The sequence below is a fragment of the Penicillium brevicompactum genome, assembly GCF_028827555.1.
Source record: "Penicillium brevicompactum strain IBT 35665 chromosome Unknown utg000005l_segment0_segment0, whole genome shotgun sequence".
Classification (NCBI taxonomy): Eukaryota; Fungi; Ascomycota; class Eurotiomycetes; order Eurotiales; family Aspergillaceae; genus Penicillium; species Penicillium brevicompactum.
In genome coordinates this window covers 2,874,703-2,894,846 of record NW_026623208.1, presented here as the reverse complement: position 1 = coordinate 2,894,846, position 20,144 = coordinate 2,874,703, and the positions used below count along the sequence as shown (strand labels likewise).

Here is a 20,144-nt window from a genome sequence, read left to right as displayed (position 1 = left end):
ACAGATGTCCAGGGAGTCATACCCAGGCCCTCTTGATCCCCGTTTGATTCCCATATTCTTTCCAATCTCTGGGTCGGCTCGCATTTCGCCTTCCGTCTTCCATTCGCATTGATGTGTTCTTTCCATCCCTTTTTGTGATTCCCTGGAGTTTGCATACCCACTCGTTGATATGACCTTTTGTTTTCTAGATTGGCTCGGAGCTTGTACATGTGGACTGGGATAGGTGTATTTAATGTCTTTTATTACCTGTGAACTATATCAATTGAATATCTCCCCAATCATTCCAAGCTTAAAGCGTAACGCCTGTTCACTCCGTGTTTAGGTGCAGTAAGTGTACGACGTCTACTGTTCCACCTGGGCACTCTCAGGGCTGTGGATGGCTTCCTCGGTCACGCTCAGGCGTTTCTCCAGAGAGCCTCGGAACCCAAGGTTCAAGGTTGTTGAATAGGTATACGCGAATATGACCGAATGCTGTATGGGCGTCTGTCCCAGCTTATGCGTAGTCTTCTTATACAAAATCCATAGTAGGTCAACAGACAGCAAAAAATAATAGCAATAGCTTTCTACTGTCATTTACCTTTAGATACAACCTTCTTGATCTTTCCAACATTAATCAGCCTTGATTTATGGCACATATCTTGTCTCGATATATACTCATAGTACCAAAGACCCGGCTGTTGGTGGGTTCTACAATTCCCCTCTGTGTCCCCTTTCGGATTGTTTTACAACAGATATCTCCATAGTACGGAGTAAAGTAAAGCAGTCCATGTCTAAGTATATACCACACAGAAATCCCCAATATAAACCACAATTAAAGAGGCGTTCTTCACAATTCCCCTGGAAAGTGGCGCCGATCGGGCCGTGTGGGGAAAAACCAAAACAACGCAGCCTAACCACCTCCTCGCCTGAACGTCGGAGAAACACTTGGCCATGCCATGATTCCATTCTTGGCGGGCTGAGCCCAATTGTCAATCGTCACATTCCAACATCTCCCCCCATTCCAACCCCGCACTCCACGAGCCCACATTCCACCTCCAAAAGGGCCATGCCGAGCCAATCGCGCGACCGAGACCGTCGCGACAGACGAGACCGAGACCGCACACAAGACCACGAACGCGCCCGCCGCCGAGACCGCGACTACGAGCGCGAGCGCGAATATATCCGCGGTCGATACGAAGAAGTCGAAGGCACGTCGAGCCCCAGTAACGAGCGCAGCGCCAAATATCGCTTCCGTGGAGAATCAGGGTACGATTCGCATTCGCAGACGGAGCGTGATGAGTATGATGAAGAGCGCGAGCGGAGGCGGGAACGGAGACGTCGTCGTCGTGAAGAAGATTTAGCTTATGGGTCTCCTGTCTCGGAGAGACGACGGGAACGAGGGAGTTCGAGGGCGAAGGAGTCACCTGCTACGTCACCGAGGAAGAGTGCGCGGGATCGAGATGGGTACCGACGACGAGATGAGACTGGTAGTCCGGTGCGGGAACGACGGAATCGCGATGCTGATGTTGATGCTGAGACTGAGGCGCGGCGACGGAGACGACGGGAGCGTGAGCGGGAACGTGAGCGGCAGCGTGAGAGGGATATTGATGCTGCTGCTGATGTGCCGGCGCGGAAACATCGCAGTACGGAATCATCGAGCAGTGCTTCGCATCTGCTGAGTGTGGATGCTATGGCTCGTCTGGCAGCTGAACATGAAGATAATGATCGACGAGAACGGTCTCGAGATGCCCATGACGAAGAGGAGTCACGCAGGGAGCGGCGTCGACAGCGCAAAATGGCAGCTTTAGACGATGCTGGGAGTCCTGCACTTGGTGCTGATGTCGCAGAGGGTCGATCGCGCCACAAAGCCGGAGCTCGAGTAGTCTCAGGCGCCTACCTGGAGGAAGGCCATAGTTCTGATGCGCGGGTTCGTCGTCGGGGCGGTGGTGGTCCAGCCATGGAAGATCACTGGAAGGAAGAGGACAGCTGGGAGGGCAGCTATGATAGCCGGGGTGGACCGCCAGCATGGATGTTCTGGTCCAATTGGTCTAAGAGAAAGCGTATCATTCTTGGGGGTTTACTGTTGTTGGTGATCGTGCTGGCTATTGCCATCCCAGTTGGGCTTGTTGTATCCAAGAAGAAAGACACAGACTCAGGATCTGGCTCTTCTGGCTCCTCCGATTCAGATGATGCTTTGACTTCCAATTTGGACAGCATCAGTCGCGACAGTATCCCGGTAAGTGGCGAATGAAGCTGTTTAGGGATAGTGACTAACAATCTGGTCTCAGAGTTATGCAAAGGGCACAGTGCTAGACCCATTCACATGGTACGAGACAAACGGCTTCAATGTCACATTCACCAATGCCACCATGGGTGGTCTTTCACTCATGGGACTCAACTCTACCTGGGACGACTCGACGCGGCCAAATGACAACGTCCCTCCCCTCAACAAGGCGTTCCCGTACGGCACCCAACCCATTCGCGGAGTGAACATCGGAGGTTGGCTGTCCATCGAACCCTTCATTACGCCATCCCTGTTTAAGAAATGGTCATCTTCTGATGGAATTATCGACGAGTACACCCTGACCAAAAAGCTTGGCAACTCTGCGAAATCTACCATCGAGAAGCATTACGCCGAATTCATCACCGAATCAGACTTTGCAGAGATCAAAGAAGCCGGACTGGACCACGTTCGCATTCAATATTCCTACTGGGCTATCACAACCTACGACGATGACCCGTACGTCGCTAAGATTGCCTGGCGTTACCTTCTGCGCGCCATCGAATGGTCACGTAAGAATGGACTGCGGGTGAAACTCGACCTCCACGGTCTTCCTGGCAGCCAGAATGGCTGGAACCACAGTGGCCGCCAAGGCAGCATTAATTGGTTGAATGGTTCAGATGGGGAGCTCAACCGCAAACGATCGCTTGAGATTCACGATCAACTCTCGCAGTTCTTCGCGCAAGATAGGTATAAGAATGTGGTCACCATCTACGGTTTGGTCAATGAGCCTCTGATGCTGTCTCTTCCAGCTGAAAAGGTTCTGAATTGGACGCAAGAGGCAGCAGAACTTGTTCGAAAGAACGGCGTCAACGCTACACTTGTCTTGCATGACGGCTTCCTGAATCTAGACAAGTGGGACAACATGTACAAGACTCACCCAGACAACATGTACTTGGATACCCACCAGTACACCACTTTCAACACCGGCGAAATCGTCCTCAACCACACCGCCAAGGTTGAGATCATCTGCAACAACTGGTACACCATGATCCAGGAGATCAACGTCACCTCATCCGGGTAAGTCACATCTCTCCCACCTCCAATCTCACGACTGACCTGAATAGATGGGGCCCTACTATGTGCGGCGAATGGTCTCAAGCAGATACAGATTGCGCCCAGTACGTCAATAATGTCGGCCGCGGTACACGCTGGGAAGGCACCTATGACACCAAAGATTCAACCGCCTACTGCCCAACAGCAGACGACGGAACCTGCAGCTGCGCGAAGACACAAGTCGACCCATCGCAGTATTCCGACACATACAAAAGCTTCCTCCAAACCTACGCCGAGGCCCAGATGTCCGCCTTCGAGACAGCCATGGGCTGGTTCTACTGGACCTGGCGAACCGAGTCAGCAGCACAATGGAGCTACCGCACAGCATGGAAGAACGGCTTTATGCCCAAAAAGGCATATTCGCCATCTTTCAAGTGCGGAGACACAGTCCCAGAATTCTCCGGCATGCCCGAGTACTACTGATCGATAATGAAAAACACCAACGTAACGTTAGACGCATTGTTAAAATACCATTCCATTCGGCCTCCTGCCTGAAGCAGAGTATGTAAGATTCTCATTGAAAACACTTCCTCCAAACACCCGTGGTATGAAAAATCCCATCTAACCCTTCAACCAACCCCCTTCCTCCCACTGCCCAGGCACGAAGACGTATTCCTGTCGTAACCACGGGTGCCTCACTCCACCGAGCAGCCGGTCCAGACGCTGGAAGTCAATCGGCTTCATGATCCAGCCATCGAATCCGGTCCTGAGGTAGCTGTTGCGGTGCTCTTCGCGGAGGGATGCCGAGACTGCGAAGATGGGAATGCGAGGTGCGGGCGTGGTCTCACTTGCCAGTTCCTGCTGCTCGTATTCGCGGATCAGTCTGGTTGCGCTGGCGCCGTCTACGATGGGCATCTGGAATATCATGTCAGTGGGTGTGTCTTGTTTTGGAAAAAGGGTCGACGTACCTGGAGATCCATCAGCACTGCATCGAACGCAGTGGGGTTCTCTTTGAAGACGGTTATGCATTCTTTGCCGTTGGCTGTGAGGTGGATTGTGTGTCCGAATTTCTCAAGGCGCTTGCGGACGATGGTGCTGTTGACGGGATCGTCTTCGGCGACGAGGACGTGGAGACTCCAATTCATCTTCGAGTTTGGCTTTGTTTCTGGTGTAGTTGTAGAGGACTGAGAAGGTTGCGAAGGGTGAGGTCCTTCCAGAGATGTTGCAGATGGTGAGATACGAGAGTCTTGATTGTCTGCTTTGAGCTCAATGGCATTGGCAGAAAGTGAGAGGGTTCTACTTTCGCCTGATTTGAGATTCACATCAACATGGACGCCAGGTTCTCCCAAGCTAAACTCCGGTGTCTCCCCCGCACTCGCAGGGGAAACTGTCACCCTTTCGACTGGCACAAGTTGAGTGCTCATCTTTGTATCTCTCGTTACTTGATTTGATACGCTCTGGAGATGCGACTTGATCCTGTCCACTATCTTCATCGGGTAGAGGGAACTCAAGCCTGATCTTAAAGCAACTTCCCTTTCCTGCTTCGGACTTCAGACTCAGTTGTCCATTCATGTTACGCACGATCCGAGCTACCAGGGCAAGACCAAGCCCGAGAACGCTCTCGGTGGCCAAAGGCTGGCTGCTCGCCTGATCGTAAGCCTTGGGGTTCTTCATATACCCTTTATTGGACACCTGTTCTAATTCACAAAACAAAGCCTCTACCGTCTCCTGCGACATGCCAGAGCCAGTATCGTGAATTGCAACTTCCACGGAGATATGATCTGGATTCAATGATTCCGGCACCACGCAAGATTCAACCGTCACTGCCCCCGAGGACGTGTGCTGCACCGCGTTACTGATCAAGTTGGTGATGACCTGACGTACACGCCGCTGGTCACCGAGGACGGGAGGCAAAGCAGCATGTTGCACTACCTGCAGGGCCACATGTTTTTGCCTTGCCTCCTCCCAGAAGATATCGGTTGCTTCGGTGAGGGTTTCGGAGAGGTTGAACACCTCGTCTTTGATTAATCGCAGTCCGTTCTCGGCGTTCGTGAGATCCAAAAGATCATTGATGATGTATACCAATGACCTAGAGGCTGAATGGGATCGGGAGATATTGTCCCTTGTTTCTTGATCCAGTGACCCGTCAAGCGCAATCTCCAAGTAATTGATGATCGCGTTCAGAGGCGTCCGGAACTCATGTGCAGAGTTGGCAAGGAGCAATCTCATCAGTTGATTGTTCTGCAAGGTGACCTCCTTCTCTTGCCATACATCAGTGAATGTGCGGTATAATTGAGACAAGATGGACGCCTTTCCGATCTCTGCCGTGGACCAAAGTTGTTGCCGCTTTGAATTTTCCGTTTCATTGGCAACATTCGGTGGGCTTTGCTCAGCTTGTGTCTCCGCAGAGTGAGCTCGGAAGAAAATAATAAAATCCTCGCCATCTCCTGACAAAGGAACATAGAAGAGCCCAGCCAGATGGTGGAAGCCGCGCGAGTAATTGAGATCAGGGAAGTCAGAGGTGATATCCGTGGACCAACAAACGGCATCATTATCTTTAGCTTTCATGTACTCGAACAGCGCCAGAACCTCCTGGGAATCAGTTGGTCTTCCCAGAATCTTTGTTTCGCCGAGGATAGACGCGGCGGCATAATCTGCACCAAACAGACTAAGCAAGTCACCCAAAGGGGTCTTGATTGCCTGAGTCTTAGCGGTATCGTCTGAGGCAGTTGGCTCCTTCAACTGAAATGGAAGACTATACGACAGACGCTCGACATTACTCGAGACAGCCTCTGCAATGAACCAGCAGAGATGGAGGTTGACGGGATGGAGTCTGTTATTGCTTTCAAAAGACTGACATGACAGAAGACCCCACAACTTTCCGAACACATTTATCTTGATAGAAAGACAGGCTTTGGCAGGGTTGTCTGGGTGGAGACTCGATGGCGTCTGCTTGACAGACAAATAAGTGTGCTGGAAGTCAAGCGGTGGTCTATCGGAAGCACGGTACAAAAGCTGCGCGGTATCCCGAGGCGCCGAATATGAGAAGCACACTGTGTTCCGTGTGTAGGGCCTCTTTGACGCTTCGGAGAACATCGATGCTGGAAAATGAAGGCCCTCGTGCGATGTCAACCCCGTGGAAGTTGCATCGGCAAGAACAATCCCGTTTCGATCACTATCGAAGTGATACAAAGTCGTTCTTTCAAACTGCACATATTCCTGCAGAACGGAAATGGTCTCTTGGACGAATGTTTCGAGAGTCTGGGCATTTGCAAGTCGCCGAAGAGTTCGCGGAATCTTGTTCAGCAGTTCCGATTCAACGATGCTACTGTCCTCGGCAGCTGAGGTGTTCGAGTTCTCGAAATAAGCCCCGGAAGTCGAGTCCAATTCCTCGCTCTTGTGGAAAGCCAGTCTGTCCAAAGGATTGCCCGAGTTGCGGGTAACACTCTCTGGTTGGATTTCGCAGATAATATACTGCTTGGAGGATTGGCTGGTGTGCATGGTGCACCACGTTTCCTGCATAGCACCATCTGGTGACAGTATAGGAAGCGAGAATATTTCAGGGCCAAGGTCTTCAATGTTGTAATCATCATCCAGGACAGCTTCAGTGTGAGCTATGAGTTTTGCCTGAAGCGATGAAGGTAAGAAGTCACAGAATGATTGGCTGGCAAATAACTGCTCGGGAGAGTATCCAATGATCGACTTGGTGTTGCTGCTGGCTATTTGGACCACAAACTTGTCATCGGATTTCGTGATGACAAGGAGTACTCCAAAAGGTTGAACAGAGACCACCTCCTCATCCTCGCTCGCGTGTTCGATTCCTTTTGTCATCTTCTGCACACCGAGGATCTCACTGCCGTTCTGCAAGGATGCTTGTAGACTCGCGAGGAGAAGCTCGTTTCCTCTGCCGGCGTGGGGGCTCAAGACTTCTGTGGGTGTCTTTGCCTGAAATTCATCATTTGGGCTATTACGCGTCGAGAATGGCGCTCTAGAACCCGTAGTAGCCTTGCTGCCATCCAGGCTACCCTGACTCAATGGATCGAGATTATCTCGTGTCTTTGAGGTGTGAATATCAGATTTGGGCTCTTCTGAGGGACGCTTCGGTTGGGAGCTAGGTTGCTCGATACCAAGGTCTCCAACCACAGTATCTGAAAATGGGGATATAGGTGTCTCAAGCTTTTCGAGGGAAGGCGTAGGCAACGCGGACGACGGCGTCGAGTCGAACGAAACGACAGATCGAACAGGGAAGACTCTTTCCGCAGACTCGTCACCCAGTTGAGGTAGTTGCAATTTGGGTGATCGTAATTCCGTCACGGTTGATATCTCAGTTTTGGTATCAGACATGATGCACATGGTCTTTGGAATTGACAGTGTCCGCGCAAGCGTTTGGCGTCTGTCGAATAGCTTGTCTCCTTTCTTTTCATTCTGATCGTCGTAGACGACTGTCCAGTCGGCATAGTCTTTGACATCGGTTGGGTCAGACATATCAAAGACTGTGTACCTCTCTCAAGGTTCTGATTGGGAATGCTACCTATACAGGGCCATACAGGTCAGCACAATCCTGCGAGATGGAGGAGAGGTAGCTCCCTTACTCGAAGAGATAAGAAAAAGCAGATGGATCTGGGCCCAAATGAACGACTCGAAACTCAATATATATCAGTTGAAACGAAAGCCATTGAGGCAAAATTGTGAGAGCACGAGAGAGCGAGGTGCGAGGAATGAAAGATCTCGACAAAATCGGAAAGAGTCTTTGCTTGAAGGTACCATAGATCCTGTTCCCCAGCTGCTTGTCCTGAGTTGTTGGCCTATCAAAAGTCGAGCCGCTGGTGACAAGCTTTCTCCCTGAGGACTTGCCCTCGGTTCCCTAGTCCGGTTCGCCGGACATTTCCATCGAAAAGTGACTCGCAATCCGTGAACCAGAGGATTTCACCCATGGTTAGCTGTTCGGCATCGTGGAAATGCTCCCGGGGATATTTATAGATGCGAGAGAATTTGGATCGTTCAACAACAACTATCCCAAACAATCTCTAGCAATTTAAGAAAAAAAGAAAGCGCAGGGAGAAAGTAGCAGTCGTGCTTTTCAGTTCACGAAAGATCTTGTCAAAGACCTGTAGTACCATTATCAAAATCCATCAAGGTACAGCAAAGCGACCTTCGGCGACCCCGGACCAAACCATCACACAATGGAATGAGAGTACCTGTCTAGACCTGTCGATAGTCTAGCTTGTATGGAGAATACCCCACAGCGTCAATTGAATGACTTCAACCAATGGGTAGCTGTGACAGGTGCTTTGACACGGATGGCAAATGGCCACACATCGGCAATGCCGGGGTGTTTCCTCATTTGTTTCTGCAATGGTGTCACCTTCGAGAGAAAAATAGCTCATCATCGAAGACACAGGTTTGTCGATTATGGTGAACGACCACACATTCGTAGATGCAGAGCTCTTGGTGAAGGTAAACTGTGCCCAAGATGAGTTAGCACCGGGTATAAAGTATCCAGGTCAAGTATACCAGTCGGACCACAATGCCGGAAGCTCGCCATACTTGGCCATGGAGCGAGATCTGACTCGTGGACATGCATTCCGGGAAGAGGCGCGAAGATGACACGTCCGGGTCGTAACCAAGGTTCTATCAGCCGCTAAGTTGGGTTCAATAAGAAGGCAGGTTCATCGATATGGCAGCAAAATATTCCAATTCTAACACCAAAAGAACATGCAGATCTCGAAAAACCATGAGATTCACTATTTGACAACATTGAACAAAAAACCCCGGAACCCCCACGCCATGCATAAATCAACGTCATCACCACCGACGGCCGTAGATGGAATCTTCATTCCGCGACTTTCTACTCTGGGACTCGCGGCCCCGGACGCGGGCATCAGAGTGTAGAGAATGTAGAGAATCGTGAGAGGCGTGAGGTTCGCCCTCATCCGGGGAACTCAGCAGCCCAGCGGATTGCTTGAAATCAAGTGTGGTCTGATCATCCTTGAAGTTGTGCTCGGCATCACGACCGAAGAGAGCCATCATGTCACGCATGGTGAGCTTTCCAGCACCGGCCTTACCCTCGATTGTGGCGTTGGCCAATTCACGCTTGCGATCCTGTAGCGCGACGATCCGCTCTTCCACAGTGCCCTTGACCACCATCTTGTAGATCTTCACGTCGACGGTTTGGTTGAGGCGGTGGACACGGTCAATAGCCTGCTCTTCCACAAACTACAAGTTGAGTTAGTAAGATGCATGGGGATAAGTGGATTCATTGAGGTACTCACGGGATTCCAAAAAGGCTCTAGAATGACCACGCGGCTAGCAGCAGTCAAATTCAGACCCAATGCACCAGCGCGCAAACTACAGAGCAGAACACGAGTTCCACTGTTGTTGCGTAGTTTCTCAAGACTAGCCTCGCGATGATTGTTTGCCATTCCACCGTCATAGCGCGCGAAGCCAATATTAGCCCGCTTCAGGAACGGTTCGATCTTGTCGAGCATAGAAGTGAAAACCGAGAACACGATGAACTTGAAGTCCGGTGCTTCGCGGTTGAGGATACGCATCAAGTGGCGAATCTTGGTCGATGGCAGTTCTCCGTTTTCTCCTTCATCGTTGTAGATATCGTCGGAGCCAGAGTCGGAGTCGCTATCATCCTCGGAATCACTGAGAACGATGGGTTTGCTCTTTCTCCGAGAAGGCGATTCGATCTCATCGTTCGATTCCTCGTCGGTTTCATCCTCGGAGTTGAGCCACTCACCGCCGCCTTCGGCGTTCTCATCATCCAACCCGCCGGCCTTGCCAAGGTTGGACAATTTGCGCTGATCTTCCGGCACAACCCAGTCACCCTCCTCGTCATCTTCATCATCACTGTCGATGATGATTCGACGATTTTTGCGAGAGCGGGCCATCTGAGCATCCGATTTGCGAGCGGATGGTGATTCCGGAGCATCGCCTTGTTGATCACGGTGCTTCTTGGACTTCTTGGACTTCTTGGATTTCTTCTTCTTCGTCGAATCCGTAACCATGAAGTTGGTGTTCAAATCAGCTTCACACTCAGCGCAACGAGTGCCACCGGCCTTGACTTCTTCCTTCTTAAGATCGGTTTGACAGACATCACATTTCTTGGTGACGACACTCATAGCACCGAAGAGGTCAGCAATGTCATCAAGGTCTTCGGACTTGGACTGGCTTGACTGGCTGTTCGCGGTGCCATTTTGCAGTAGAATATCCTTATCCTTTGCCAGGTCACCCTTGACCAGGTCGGGATGGTTACATGACTGACGAAGACGCAACAGCAGGACCAAGGCGCCGGCATAGTTGACCTTGGAACCACCCATCATCTCCTCGAGGCTGTTGTCTGTTCGCTGTTCGAGGCGTTTGTAGAAGTTCAGCTCGCCGGGCATGAATTCGGCGGCAACCTGGATGACCTCACGCTTAGTGATGTGGAAGCCGTTCGATGACTTCTTGGGCTTTCCATCGGGTCCTTCTTCACCAGGGTTGGGTGCATTGAGTCTGAGTACATCCTTGGTACGGCGTTTCATGAACGCTTTCAAATAGACCTGTAGTCGCTGAATGGCAAGTCCACCTCGACCGTTGTTCAAAGGCCGACTGATCTGATCTCTCCAGGCAGCCAGATCATCGTATGGCTTGACTCGGAGGAACTTGATGAGACTTTGCAACTCATCCAAGTTGTTTTGAAGCGGTGTTCCTGACAGACACCAGCGGTATTGAGCATCCAAAGCGTAGGCGGACTGAGTAGCTTTGGCGTTGCGATTCTTGATAGTGTGGGCCTCGTCAAGAATGATACGGTACCAGTGGAGCGCAAAAATACCAGACTTCTTGGCCTTGTCGGATGCCGATGAATTGAATTCAGAGGTCAAGGTTCCATAGGTTGTGATGACAACATCGTACTTGTCCAATGTGGTCGATGTCTTCGCACGGGTTGTACCGTGATACAGACATACGCGAAGTTTGTGGCTGTCTTCTACCTTGTCTTTGATTTCTGCTTCCCATTGCTTGATGAGCGCAAGGGGAGCAATGACGAGGGTAGAGCTGCTACAATTTGGTGGTAGCTTGGTGGTTTGCCCCTCGGAATCGGGGTTGTTTTCGCTGTGTTCGTTGGCAGATTTGGGGTTTCTGAGTAGCAAAGCAATCGTTTGCACAGTTTTGCCGAGACCCATGTCATCTGCGAGGATTCCACCCTTGGGGAAAATTCCCTTTGAGTTCTTTCGTCCGGTCTCCTTATCGCACATCCACCGCACACCCTCGATTTGATGGGGCAGCAGTGTGACTTTCAGGCCTTCGACCACTCCGTCATCTTCCTCCTCTTCGTCTTCCTCTTCCTCCTCTTCATCGTCATCTTCTTCATCTGCCTTCTGCTCATCATCTTGGTCGGTCGCACTCTTTTCATCTTCACTGGTAGACTTTGCGAGCTTGGACTCGGCGTCCTTAGGATCATTGACCGTAACACCAGATAATTGAGCCGCAAGATCATCAAGGTCATCAGAAGCTGGCTCCTTCTTCTCTTCGACAATGACATCTTTCTTCTTCTTGGAAGACTTCTTGGAGCCGTTCTTCTTCTTGCCCTTAGGTTTCGGCTGCTCTTTGTCTTCCTCGTCTTCAAATGCACCCTCAAGCAAAGCCTTGATGTTTTCGTTTGCCATAGCCGAGTCAACATATCCATTCATGTCCATAGCCCCAAAACTGGAGTGAGACTGCGCGGCTGGCTGTCGGGGAACAGGATCATTTGCATCACGTGTGAGATCGATGAAGCTTTGCAGGTTCTTAGACGAATTGCTCGGTTTGGGCGGAAGAGGCTTGGATTGGAAGATCGGCCTGGGGGCCCGCGGTGTATTCCAAGTCACATTTTCAGGGCGCTTGATGCCCACAGACCCAGGCGGGATAAGTCCACGATTGTTGTTGTATGCAGACGGCGCAACTGGCTTGAAGGGGTCCCATGGCTCGCTGCGCTTCGACGCAGGTGTGGCAGCAGCCGCACCCGAAGGGACTTGTGGACGATAGCCTTGAGGAGCACCAGGTTGTTGATGTTGTCTGGGGGCGCGGGGGGTCTGCGTGAGGGTTGGGTCGATGAGGGGCTCGATGGTGCTCGGCGCGAGCTTGATTAGACTTGGGAATGTTGAAAAGGTGGTTCGATTTCTGCTGTGGGCCGATCGGCGAGGGTTTGCCGAATTCAGGTTCCTGGATATGTGAGGGGCGAGCGTGGGCGTTCGGCTTCCCTCCAGGAGTGAGGGGCTCTGTCGGCGCGTTGCTTTCTTTGGCCATGGTGTTCAACAGGCGGTGTGTTTGAGCACGTAATGTTTATTGGACGAGCGTTTGTCTTTCAGATCGAAGGCCAAGTTGGTTGTGGGTTTTATTGTGCGATGGAATGAGTGAATCTAACTCTTAGCCACGATCAAACGCGAAGAGAGTCTAGTCTGACTGGAATGTGTCAGTCCTCGCATCAGGATTTCGGAGGGGTCAATCGATGTGATATGTCTTCCGGGTGCGAAAGTCATCGAGGAGGGGAATAATGCAGTGTAGGAGTAAGGGGGATATGACTGAGATCTCACCTATTTCATGCCACACTGCTAGATGTTGTTAGTACGGAGTAGTTGTCGATTGTTGATGGTGGGGTGAAGATGAAAGAGTCGGCGTTATCGATAGATCAATTTGTTTGCGATCGCCCCGGCAACGGCTGCTGCCTCAGGCATCACATTGGATTTTAAATGTTGGCAGGTCGAATTGGAAATTAACGCTGTCTAATCATTTTCTCATGACGATATTAAGTTCTAGCTTTGAGTAAAATTACAATTTTTGAAGCTCCTTCTCAATCACCCTCCAAGCCTTGGGCAACAAGGCACCGCCAAGCCAATAGTCATCACCATGATCCTTTCCGAACATCACAAACGCGTTGAAAGCGTCGTACATGTGGTCGAGATATTCGTTGTAATAACTGATCATGGTACCGGGGGGATTCCGTCTGGTCTCTGAGCTCTCTCCCTGTCGCACAACCGCAGGTCCAAAGTTGGCAGTCTTCATCAACTCGATCTTGATGACATTGTTGACAACCATGCAAACCCCGTTCGAGGGTCCAAACAAAAGACGTGGTTCCTTGCCTTCCTCGAGGTCTTTCATGAAAGTATTCATGAGCAAGCGGCTTTGCACCTCCGATCCTTGTTCGGCAGTATGAGCCCGATTCGCCAGCGCAATCTCGCTGACTGGCGCCCGGGCCAGTTTAGACGACAGGAATGTGAATGTTCCAACGCAGATGTTCTGAATGAATACACCGCTTGACTTGGCCAGCAGCGGAAGTCGGAAACGCAGGTTCAAGAAGTTCAAGATTGTGACTGGACGGGAACTCGACTCGGATAGAGCCAAGCATCGTGCTGCCCACGCAGCGATGATATCATTTTCACTGACCCAGGGAGCAGTCTCGACGTCCGTGGCTTGCAAAGCCAGCTCAGCCTTAATGTCGGCTTTCATCTTCATTACAGATTCCTTGGGAAGATAGATGACACGCTTTTCACGGGTTCCACTCCAGAGGTAGTCCCACAGGAAGCGCAGCTGGAACAAGACCAGACTGGCGCCACTCAGACGATGCTTCTCCAGAATGAGCTCCTCATCCTCCTCCCTTCTGATTTCCGGGTGAAGGAGGATATCTTCGCGGGCACCGATCACTTCGGGCACTTCATCTTCCCGTCCAGCCAGTACTGACGACCATCCAGCGAGCAGAGCCTTGCCACCCATGGCATCCATCAACTGGTGAGGCCATGAGAGAGCGAGAATAGTTGCGTCGTGGAAAGTGGTCACATGCACAGAGATCGGAGGAATATCACTCTTTGTCATGTCCATGAACACGGGGAAGTTTGCTCGGCTGTTGAAAGGTTTTGACTCGGGCATAATGCGATGAAGGGATGGGCCTTCGGTTCTGACTGGAAGTTTGCTGGCCACTGGGTGCTCTCCGATGGGAGAATCGATCACATCGTGTGAGAAAGATACATTCTCTCGGGGTCCTGCGGATGATCCTGGGACGAATATTTCCAGTTTGCCATCCGGCTGGTACCTGTCAGTCTTGTTTTTATTGCGCCGCGATTCGGAAATCCTCAACGTACCCCGTATCGAAAACGTCCACCGAGCTTTCTCCAGTCACCAATCTCCAATAGCCTGGAGAGAGACTTCTTCAACATATCGGCATCGAGAAGATCATTGAATCTCATAACCCAATCCACATAGTTCGGATTAAAATCCAACGTGTGCAAAGGGTAGACATCGTCAGGTACGTAGGGGGTTTCATCCACGATGTATGGCAGCTTTTCCTCCATCTTTTCGGAGTCCATCTTGTGTAGCAGTATGGTATTAGGAGGGTGAAGATTTTGAAAGGATTTCAATTCCGAAACTCTTTTTACAATTGCAGCTTCGCCCTAGTACAACAAGAATGGTTAGCCCCGTGGACTCCAATCTTGGTTAATGGTTTGTTTAGCGTAAGCCACGATTAGCTTCCGATCTTCGTGCAGAGAAGTCAAACACCTTGTTAGTTCCAATTAGCGCGAACTAGACTTTCTGCTTGATCCACGCTGGACCTTGCTATCCCTTTCGATGTGATATATCCTATCCAAACGACTATTCTGCTCTCAGTCCCATCTGCCTTCAAACCTGGGGTCCAGCTTTTTTCCAATAGGCATATTAGCATCACTGCCCTTGAAATCCATTGTTTTGTAGTTTCTTCAGCTGTTCTCTTAGACTAAAGCCAATACCCACATCTGCTTACTGCAGGTCTCCACATCGTATTGAGTATCCATCTAGCATCCACCCTTCCCACCCAGATTACCAAGATTTTCGAGATTTTCAAGATTTCCAACATTTGACTTTGCCCAGACAGACTTCAGCTCGCAATCTGCCCCTGTTCAATTAAATTTTCGTCGATCGATCTGTTGGGAGTTCGAGATTGCGATCAAATCCCAGCTAGCGCTTCTATTTTTGTTTTGATTTTCGACTGACGATTAGCATCCGCTTGAGATCAATGCTCAATTTTAAAGCATCACTATTGAATTCTACATTCTATGTACTCTATCTTACATGCAATAGAAGTGAACTGCACGTAAAGCAATGCCGTGCATGGGTCATGGACCAACGTGGCTGCTGCGCAAACACTGCATAAACAACTTCCAAAAGGGGTGATACATGCCCAGGCGTACTTGCACCAGAACAGGCACCGAAGTGGAGATTCCTTGCTGTGCCTTTGCAAAATTGACCGGATATGTCGGAGGCCCCTTGGTGAACAGCTCAATTATTCAAATTGTTGGTGGATTGCCGGCGATTCGGGTGATTCGCCGACGTCCCACCTCAACTCTCTGGCCAATGATGCCGTACAGAATTATGGATTCGATTTCGATCGACAAAACTAATCTTGTTTGTCCCTGACTAGTGATTTGACATCTGGTAAATTTTTATCGCAAACCTTGGAAGTGCCGGTCCCATTCCCGAAAGTCGATTTAGTTTGACAGCAAAGCCCGGTGTGGACAGGCATCTAGATTCTATTCTGTTCCTAGTTTTCTTTCCACATTGAGGGAACGCTGATATCAGTGTTAGAGTTGAAAAGAACATGGCCGGATACTTTGACTTACGAAACCTCAATGACAGCACACTTTCCACCTTGGACAACTGTGGTTGCCTCCTTGATCGCTGGGTCGAGCTCAGCCTGCGTCGCGATCGTCGCGCCCCAAGCTTTTCCAGCGGCAGTCGCAATTCCGGGGTAATCCGGCGAGGGATCGAACGAGATATTAAGGTCTGCGGCGAATCAGTGATCTTGTATTAAAAAGTAGCAATCTTTCAATTGACCCACCTCGTCTGTTGGACTTGGAGGACAGCCCGTCCTTATGCACGAGAAGTGCAGACACCTTTGGTGCATTCCAACCACCGTTGTTGAGCACAATCATAAGGAAGGGAATATCGTAGCGTCTGGCAATCCAATACACGCTCTCCATTTGGGAGAACAGATAGACACCGTCACCAACACTGGCTTTATTAGCAATTAAACAGGCCGACGGGATGAGGACCGGCTCTGTGACTTACATTCCGCATACGAATGCGCCAGGCTTGCCTAGCTTGACTCCTAGTGTTGCACCACCTCCCCAGCCAAGTCCACCAGCACCGCTCGCGATAAGGCTTCCGGGCTAGGCATCGTCAGTACGCGCTTCTGAATATCCATTCAATGGGCAATACAAACCTGGGTCAAGTTCAAATGGTGAATGAGATGTCCGGCGTTTGTCACAGCCTCCAAAACGTAGATGGTATCCTGAGGAAGCATACTTCGCAGTCTCGAGGTCAGGTAGGGCACGCTGACTACACCGTCATTTGTTGGCTTTTCGGAGTCAGACAATGTCTTTCTCCACGATTGATAGTTCTTCGAGCGCTGCTCGAAGAGAGGCACATAGGCAGTCTTGGATAGTTCCTGTTTATCCAAGAAAGTGTTGATCTGCTGCAGTGCGTATCCACAGCCAACCTTAAGCCTCCGGGTTGCCGGGATGGAAAACACTGATAAGTTCAAGTCAGAAAAAAGTCACCAAAAGGAAAAGACGGAGTCTGATCGTACAGGGCATTTGTTGTTTCAGGGGATCGACGTCTAAGTGGAAGATCTTTGTGCCTTCAGGATCAGTCAGCGATAGATTCAACCTCAGTGCTCTCCGATCAATTACCTATTCGAGGGGTACCGGCTGTAGGAATCCAAGGAACATCACAGTCAAGGATAAGGATGACATCGGCTTCGAGAACTTCAGGGTGAGTGTTGACGGTCACACCGCGGTACGCTTCATGATCGCTTCTCAGACAGACATCAGAGCCAACCATCTCAACAACCGTAATGGGCAGCTTATCACAGAGTTCAGCCAGAAGGGCAGGCGCTTTGAGGTTTCGTCCCAGAGAAGTCGTGAGCACAAGGGGGCGCTGTGCTTCAATGAGAGCATTGGCAATCAATTCGACCTCTGCTTCGGTTAGTGGACTGCAGTATAAAACTCGAAAATGGTCATTTCACCTTGCTCTGGCAATGCACTTGGCGAAATCGGGCTGACAACTTCTCCATCACCAATCTCAGGGCCAACACGCTTTATACATCTTGTCAGCCTGATTCGTCACGTTTGGATCTGGGAATGGGAGGTATTACATCCTCGAGGACTTCTCTGGCAGCCATCAGATATGCCGGACCCTTGGGGTCAGAGGTAGCGAATTCCATTGCCCGACGGACCATCTGCTTGATGTTGCGTCCGGTCTTGATTTCACCAGTGTATCTGCAGTATTGTCGCACAATTGCAGATTGATCAGGGACATCTTGCAACCAGTGGATGAACCTTTTCTTATGATTAGCTATGGTTGTTTCGATACAAAGAGCTGCTATACTTACTCTGTCCGTGAACCCAGTAGCTCACCCCGGGAAGTGAAGGGACTCAATCCGGCAAAGCATAGAACTGGAACCCTGCTGACAGAGGCATTGTGTATAGACTGGCCTAAGGCGAGAGTTCCACAGTCGACATGCACGATGACACATTGCTATGGGAAATTAGCTAGAAACAAATCTGATCAGGGTGTTTGTCCATACCGGGAGTCCGGTGGCCTGAGCATATCCCAATGCTGCTGATAGCGCAACTAGCTCGGAGGGGCATGTAATAATGTTGGGGAAGTTTGTTTTGTTCTCTTCACGAAATCACACACATGAGCTTAAGGCTATCGGGCCTGACGTTTGCAAATACTGACCTTGCTTAGCCTTGATCATCGCTTCCAACATAGCTGGATGATCGCTTCCACTAAACGAGAGGTCAGAAATCAGGGCGTCAACCATTGATGGCAAGCAATACTTACAGGTTCACAAAACACTGAGTGATCCCAGCCTCAGCTATCGTTATGGTAAGCATCATTCAAATCTGCAGTCAAAATTGGGAATGTGCATACTCAAGGCCTCGAAGAAGTTCTCCGCAGCAGATGTGAGCGCTCCATCTTTGACAATTTCAGCTTCATCGTCGCTGTCGGTCTTCTTCCGTTTCTGAGGAATTGTGTTCGCCGTCATAGTGCTTCGTTGATCAGGGATAAATCTCAACAATCGGGATGATCGGTGGGGAAAAGGGGCCAAGTCCCAGCTGAAATGTCCAGTACGATGCCGCCTTATGTTGCCAATCACCTGATTCCTTACAATTATTATTTAAGAAAGCAAAGGGCGTTATACATCGAAATTAGGGAATTGGATAGCTTATATACGTGATGCCGGGCCTCGCTTGGACCTTAGCTTAAGTGCAAGCCGACCTCGGGAAATACCCGTAAGACCCCTCTTTACGTTCCGCCCCGAGCGGAATGGATGCGGCCACCCCCGTTTGTATAGCCAAGACAAACGAGTGATCATGAAATTTCTTCATGGCTGTGTGTGCTCGATGGAATAAATTAGTCCTCGGCGAGGCTTTGTTGGCTTTGAGCAACACATAGGACGAGAGGCTACGGGTACACAACGTCAGCCCACAGGATTGAGAGGGGGAGGAAAAAGCAAAAATAGAAAGAGGGTACTGATGGATGTCGATTTGTCATTTCCTCTGTCATGTGTTGACTATAGATGCGCTGCAGGTTAATAATGACATATAATATCCGAGAGAAACCACCCAGTGTATCATAAATAGGCGCAAGGCCGAGCCAAACCTTTAATTCGAGTTGCCGATGACCCATTTAAATCTCCCCGATGACACTCTTGAGTATCTCCGGAACAATAACTCCAGCATCTCCAGTGAAGAACCAGTCTGCTTTGTGGGATCTGCTGGGAACATCATTGGGGTCCATATTGCATACCGCAACCCGGGCGCCCTGCTTGCGAGCCTCATCAACGTATCCAGCAGCTGGATAAACCTTTGAACTAGTGCCGATCACTAAACACAGATCGACTGGGGCCTTCGCGATCCATTTATCGACATCATCGATCGTTTTCTCGGGCAGCGCTTCCCCGAACCACACAACTCCGGGTCTGAGAAGGCCTTTCTTGCACTTCGGGCATCGTGGCAAGTCTTCTTCCTTGATGTGGGGGATGGGATTTCTGGAATCCGAGATATCAACCTCGGTATCGGCTACGAGAGCTTGTTTCATAGCCTTGCTCGCTTCCTCGCCTGTTTTATCGCTGGAGGATGGGTTAAGACCGGACAGCTTCTTTGGAATGTCCAGAGCAGGGACAATAGGGTCTGTGAAGTCATTTGGGCGGACGTAGTCACAGAAGAAGTCCGAGCATTTGACATCAAACAGGGATCCGTGAAGGAGATGCAATTGCTTTGATGGATGATTTGCACGCTGAGAAAGGCCTGTGATGTATGACGTCACCTCATCAGTCTGTATGAGCAGAAAGAAAGCACAAGTGTTTAAACGTACCGTCAACATTCTGGCTCAATGTGACAAACTCTTCGTTTCGTCGTGCCAGTTCCGCTAGGGCGTAATGCGCCCTGTTCGGCTCAGCCTGGAGAGCCATGTGCCGGCGGTAGCTGTAGAACTGCCAAACCAGGCCAGGATTCTCTTCAAAGGCCTCTGGCGTTGCGAGAGAGGTTGCATCGTACGAGCGCCACATCCCACCGGCGCCCCGAAAGGTCGGCAGGCCAGACGATGCAGAGATGCCCGCACCGAGCAAAGCCAGGATGCGCTTACATCCTCCTAAGTACTCCGTGAAAGTCTGAAGATCAGCCGCTGGGACTATCGCCCTTGCTGTTGAGGCCATTGGATGATGATTTCCAGCTGGTGTTACGACAAATGATGGGGAATGGCGGGGAAAGAGATGAAAGAAATGTCACCGTTTAGTTAACTAAGGCATCGATGCCTGATTCGTAGGGCACATAACACCGACAACAATCATTATGTACAGACCGTTTGAAAATTGCATTGAATGGAAAGA

The 20,144-nt window shown here is 50.4% G+C and overlaps 5 protein-coding genes across 5 annotated transcripts; 1 reads left to right on the top strand and 4 right to left on the bottom strand.

The window, feature by feature from the left end:
* Nucleotides 1-1,045: 1,045 nt before the first annotated feature.
* exg2 (putative exo-beta-1,3-glucanase) lies at nt 1,046-3,739 on the top strand (the record flags this gene model as incomplete). The annotated part of the gene is made up of 3 exons (XM_056956236.1): nt 1,046-2,215; nt 2,268-3,280; nt 3,328-3,739. The coding sequence occupies 3 exons, from the start codon at nt 1,046-1,048 to the stop codon at nt 3,737-3,739; spliced, it is 2,595 nt and encodes an 864-aa protein (XP_056810570.1).
* A 138-nt stretch (nt 3,740-3,877) lies between these two features.
* Nucleotides 3,878-7,741, bottom strand: N7506_006942 (hybrid sensor histidine kinase/response regulator; the record flags this gene model as incomplete). The annotated part of the gene is made up of 3 exons (XM_056956235.1): nt 3,878-4,171; nt 4,225-4,658; nt 4,699-7,741. The coding sequence occupies 3 exons, from the start codon at nt 7,739-7,741 to the stop codon at nt 3,878-3,880; spliced, it is 3,771 nt and encodes a 1,256-aa protein (XP_056810569.1).
* Nucleotides 7,742-9,061: 1,320 nt separating this feature from the next.
* N7506_006941 (putative SNF2 family helicase/ATPase) lies at nt 9,062-14,580 on the bottom strand (the record flags this gene model as incomplete). Its single annotated transcript, XM_056956234.1, has 4 exons — nt 9,062-9,472; nt 9,529-12,370; nt 13,053-14,268; nt 14,370-14,580. 4 exons carry the CDS (start codon nt 14,578-14,580, stop codon nt 9,062-9,064), a joined length of 4,680 nt encoding a protein of 1,559 aa, XP_056810568.1.
* A 1,208-nt stretch (nt 14,581-15,788) lies between these two features.
* Nucleotides 15,789-18,299, bottom strand: N7506_006940 (uncharacterized protein; the record flags this gene model as incomplete). The annotated part of the gene is made up of 14 exons (XM_056956233.1): nt 15,789-15,816; nt 15,868-16,030; nt 16,086-16,258; nt 16,316-16,416; nt 16,470-16,777; nt 16,836-16,886; nt 16,939-17,223; nt 17,274-17,343; nt 17,403-17,586; nt 17,640-17,785; nt 17,835-17,929; nt 17,990-18,039; nt 18,095-18,128; nt 18,185-18,299. 14 exons carry the CDS (start codon nt 18,297-18,299, stop codon nt 15,789-15,791), a joined length of 1,803 nt encoding a protein of 600 aa, XP_056810567.1.
* Nucleotides 18,300-18,943: 644 nt separating this feature from the next.
* On the bottom strand, nt 18,944-19,970 carry N7506_006939 (SIR2 family NAD-dependent protein deacylase; the record flags this gene model as incomplete). The annotated part of the gene is made up of 2 exons (XM_056956232.1): nt 18,944-19,563; nt 19,631-19,970. The coding sequence occupies 2 exons, from the start codon at nt 19,968-19,970 to the stop codon at nt 18,944-18,946; spliced, it is 960 nt and encodes a 319-aa protein (XP_056810566.1).
* Between the last annotated feature and the right edge of the window lie 174 nt (nt 19,971-20,144).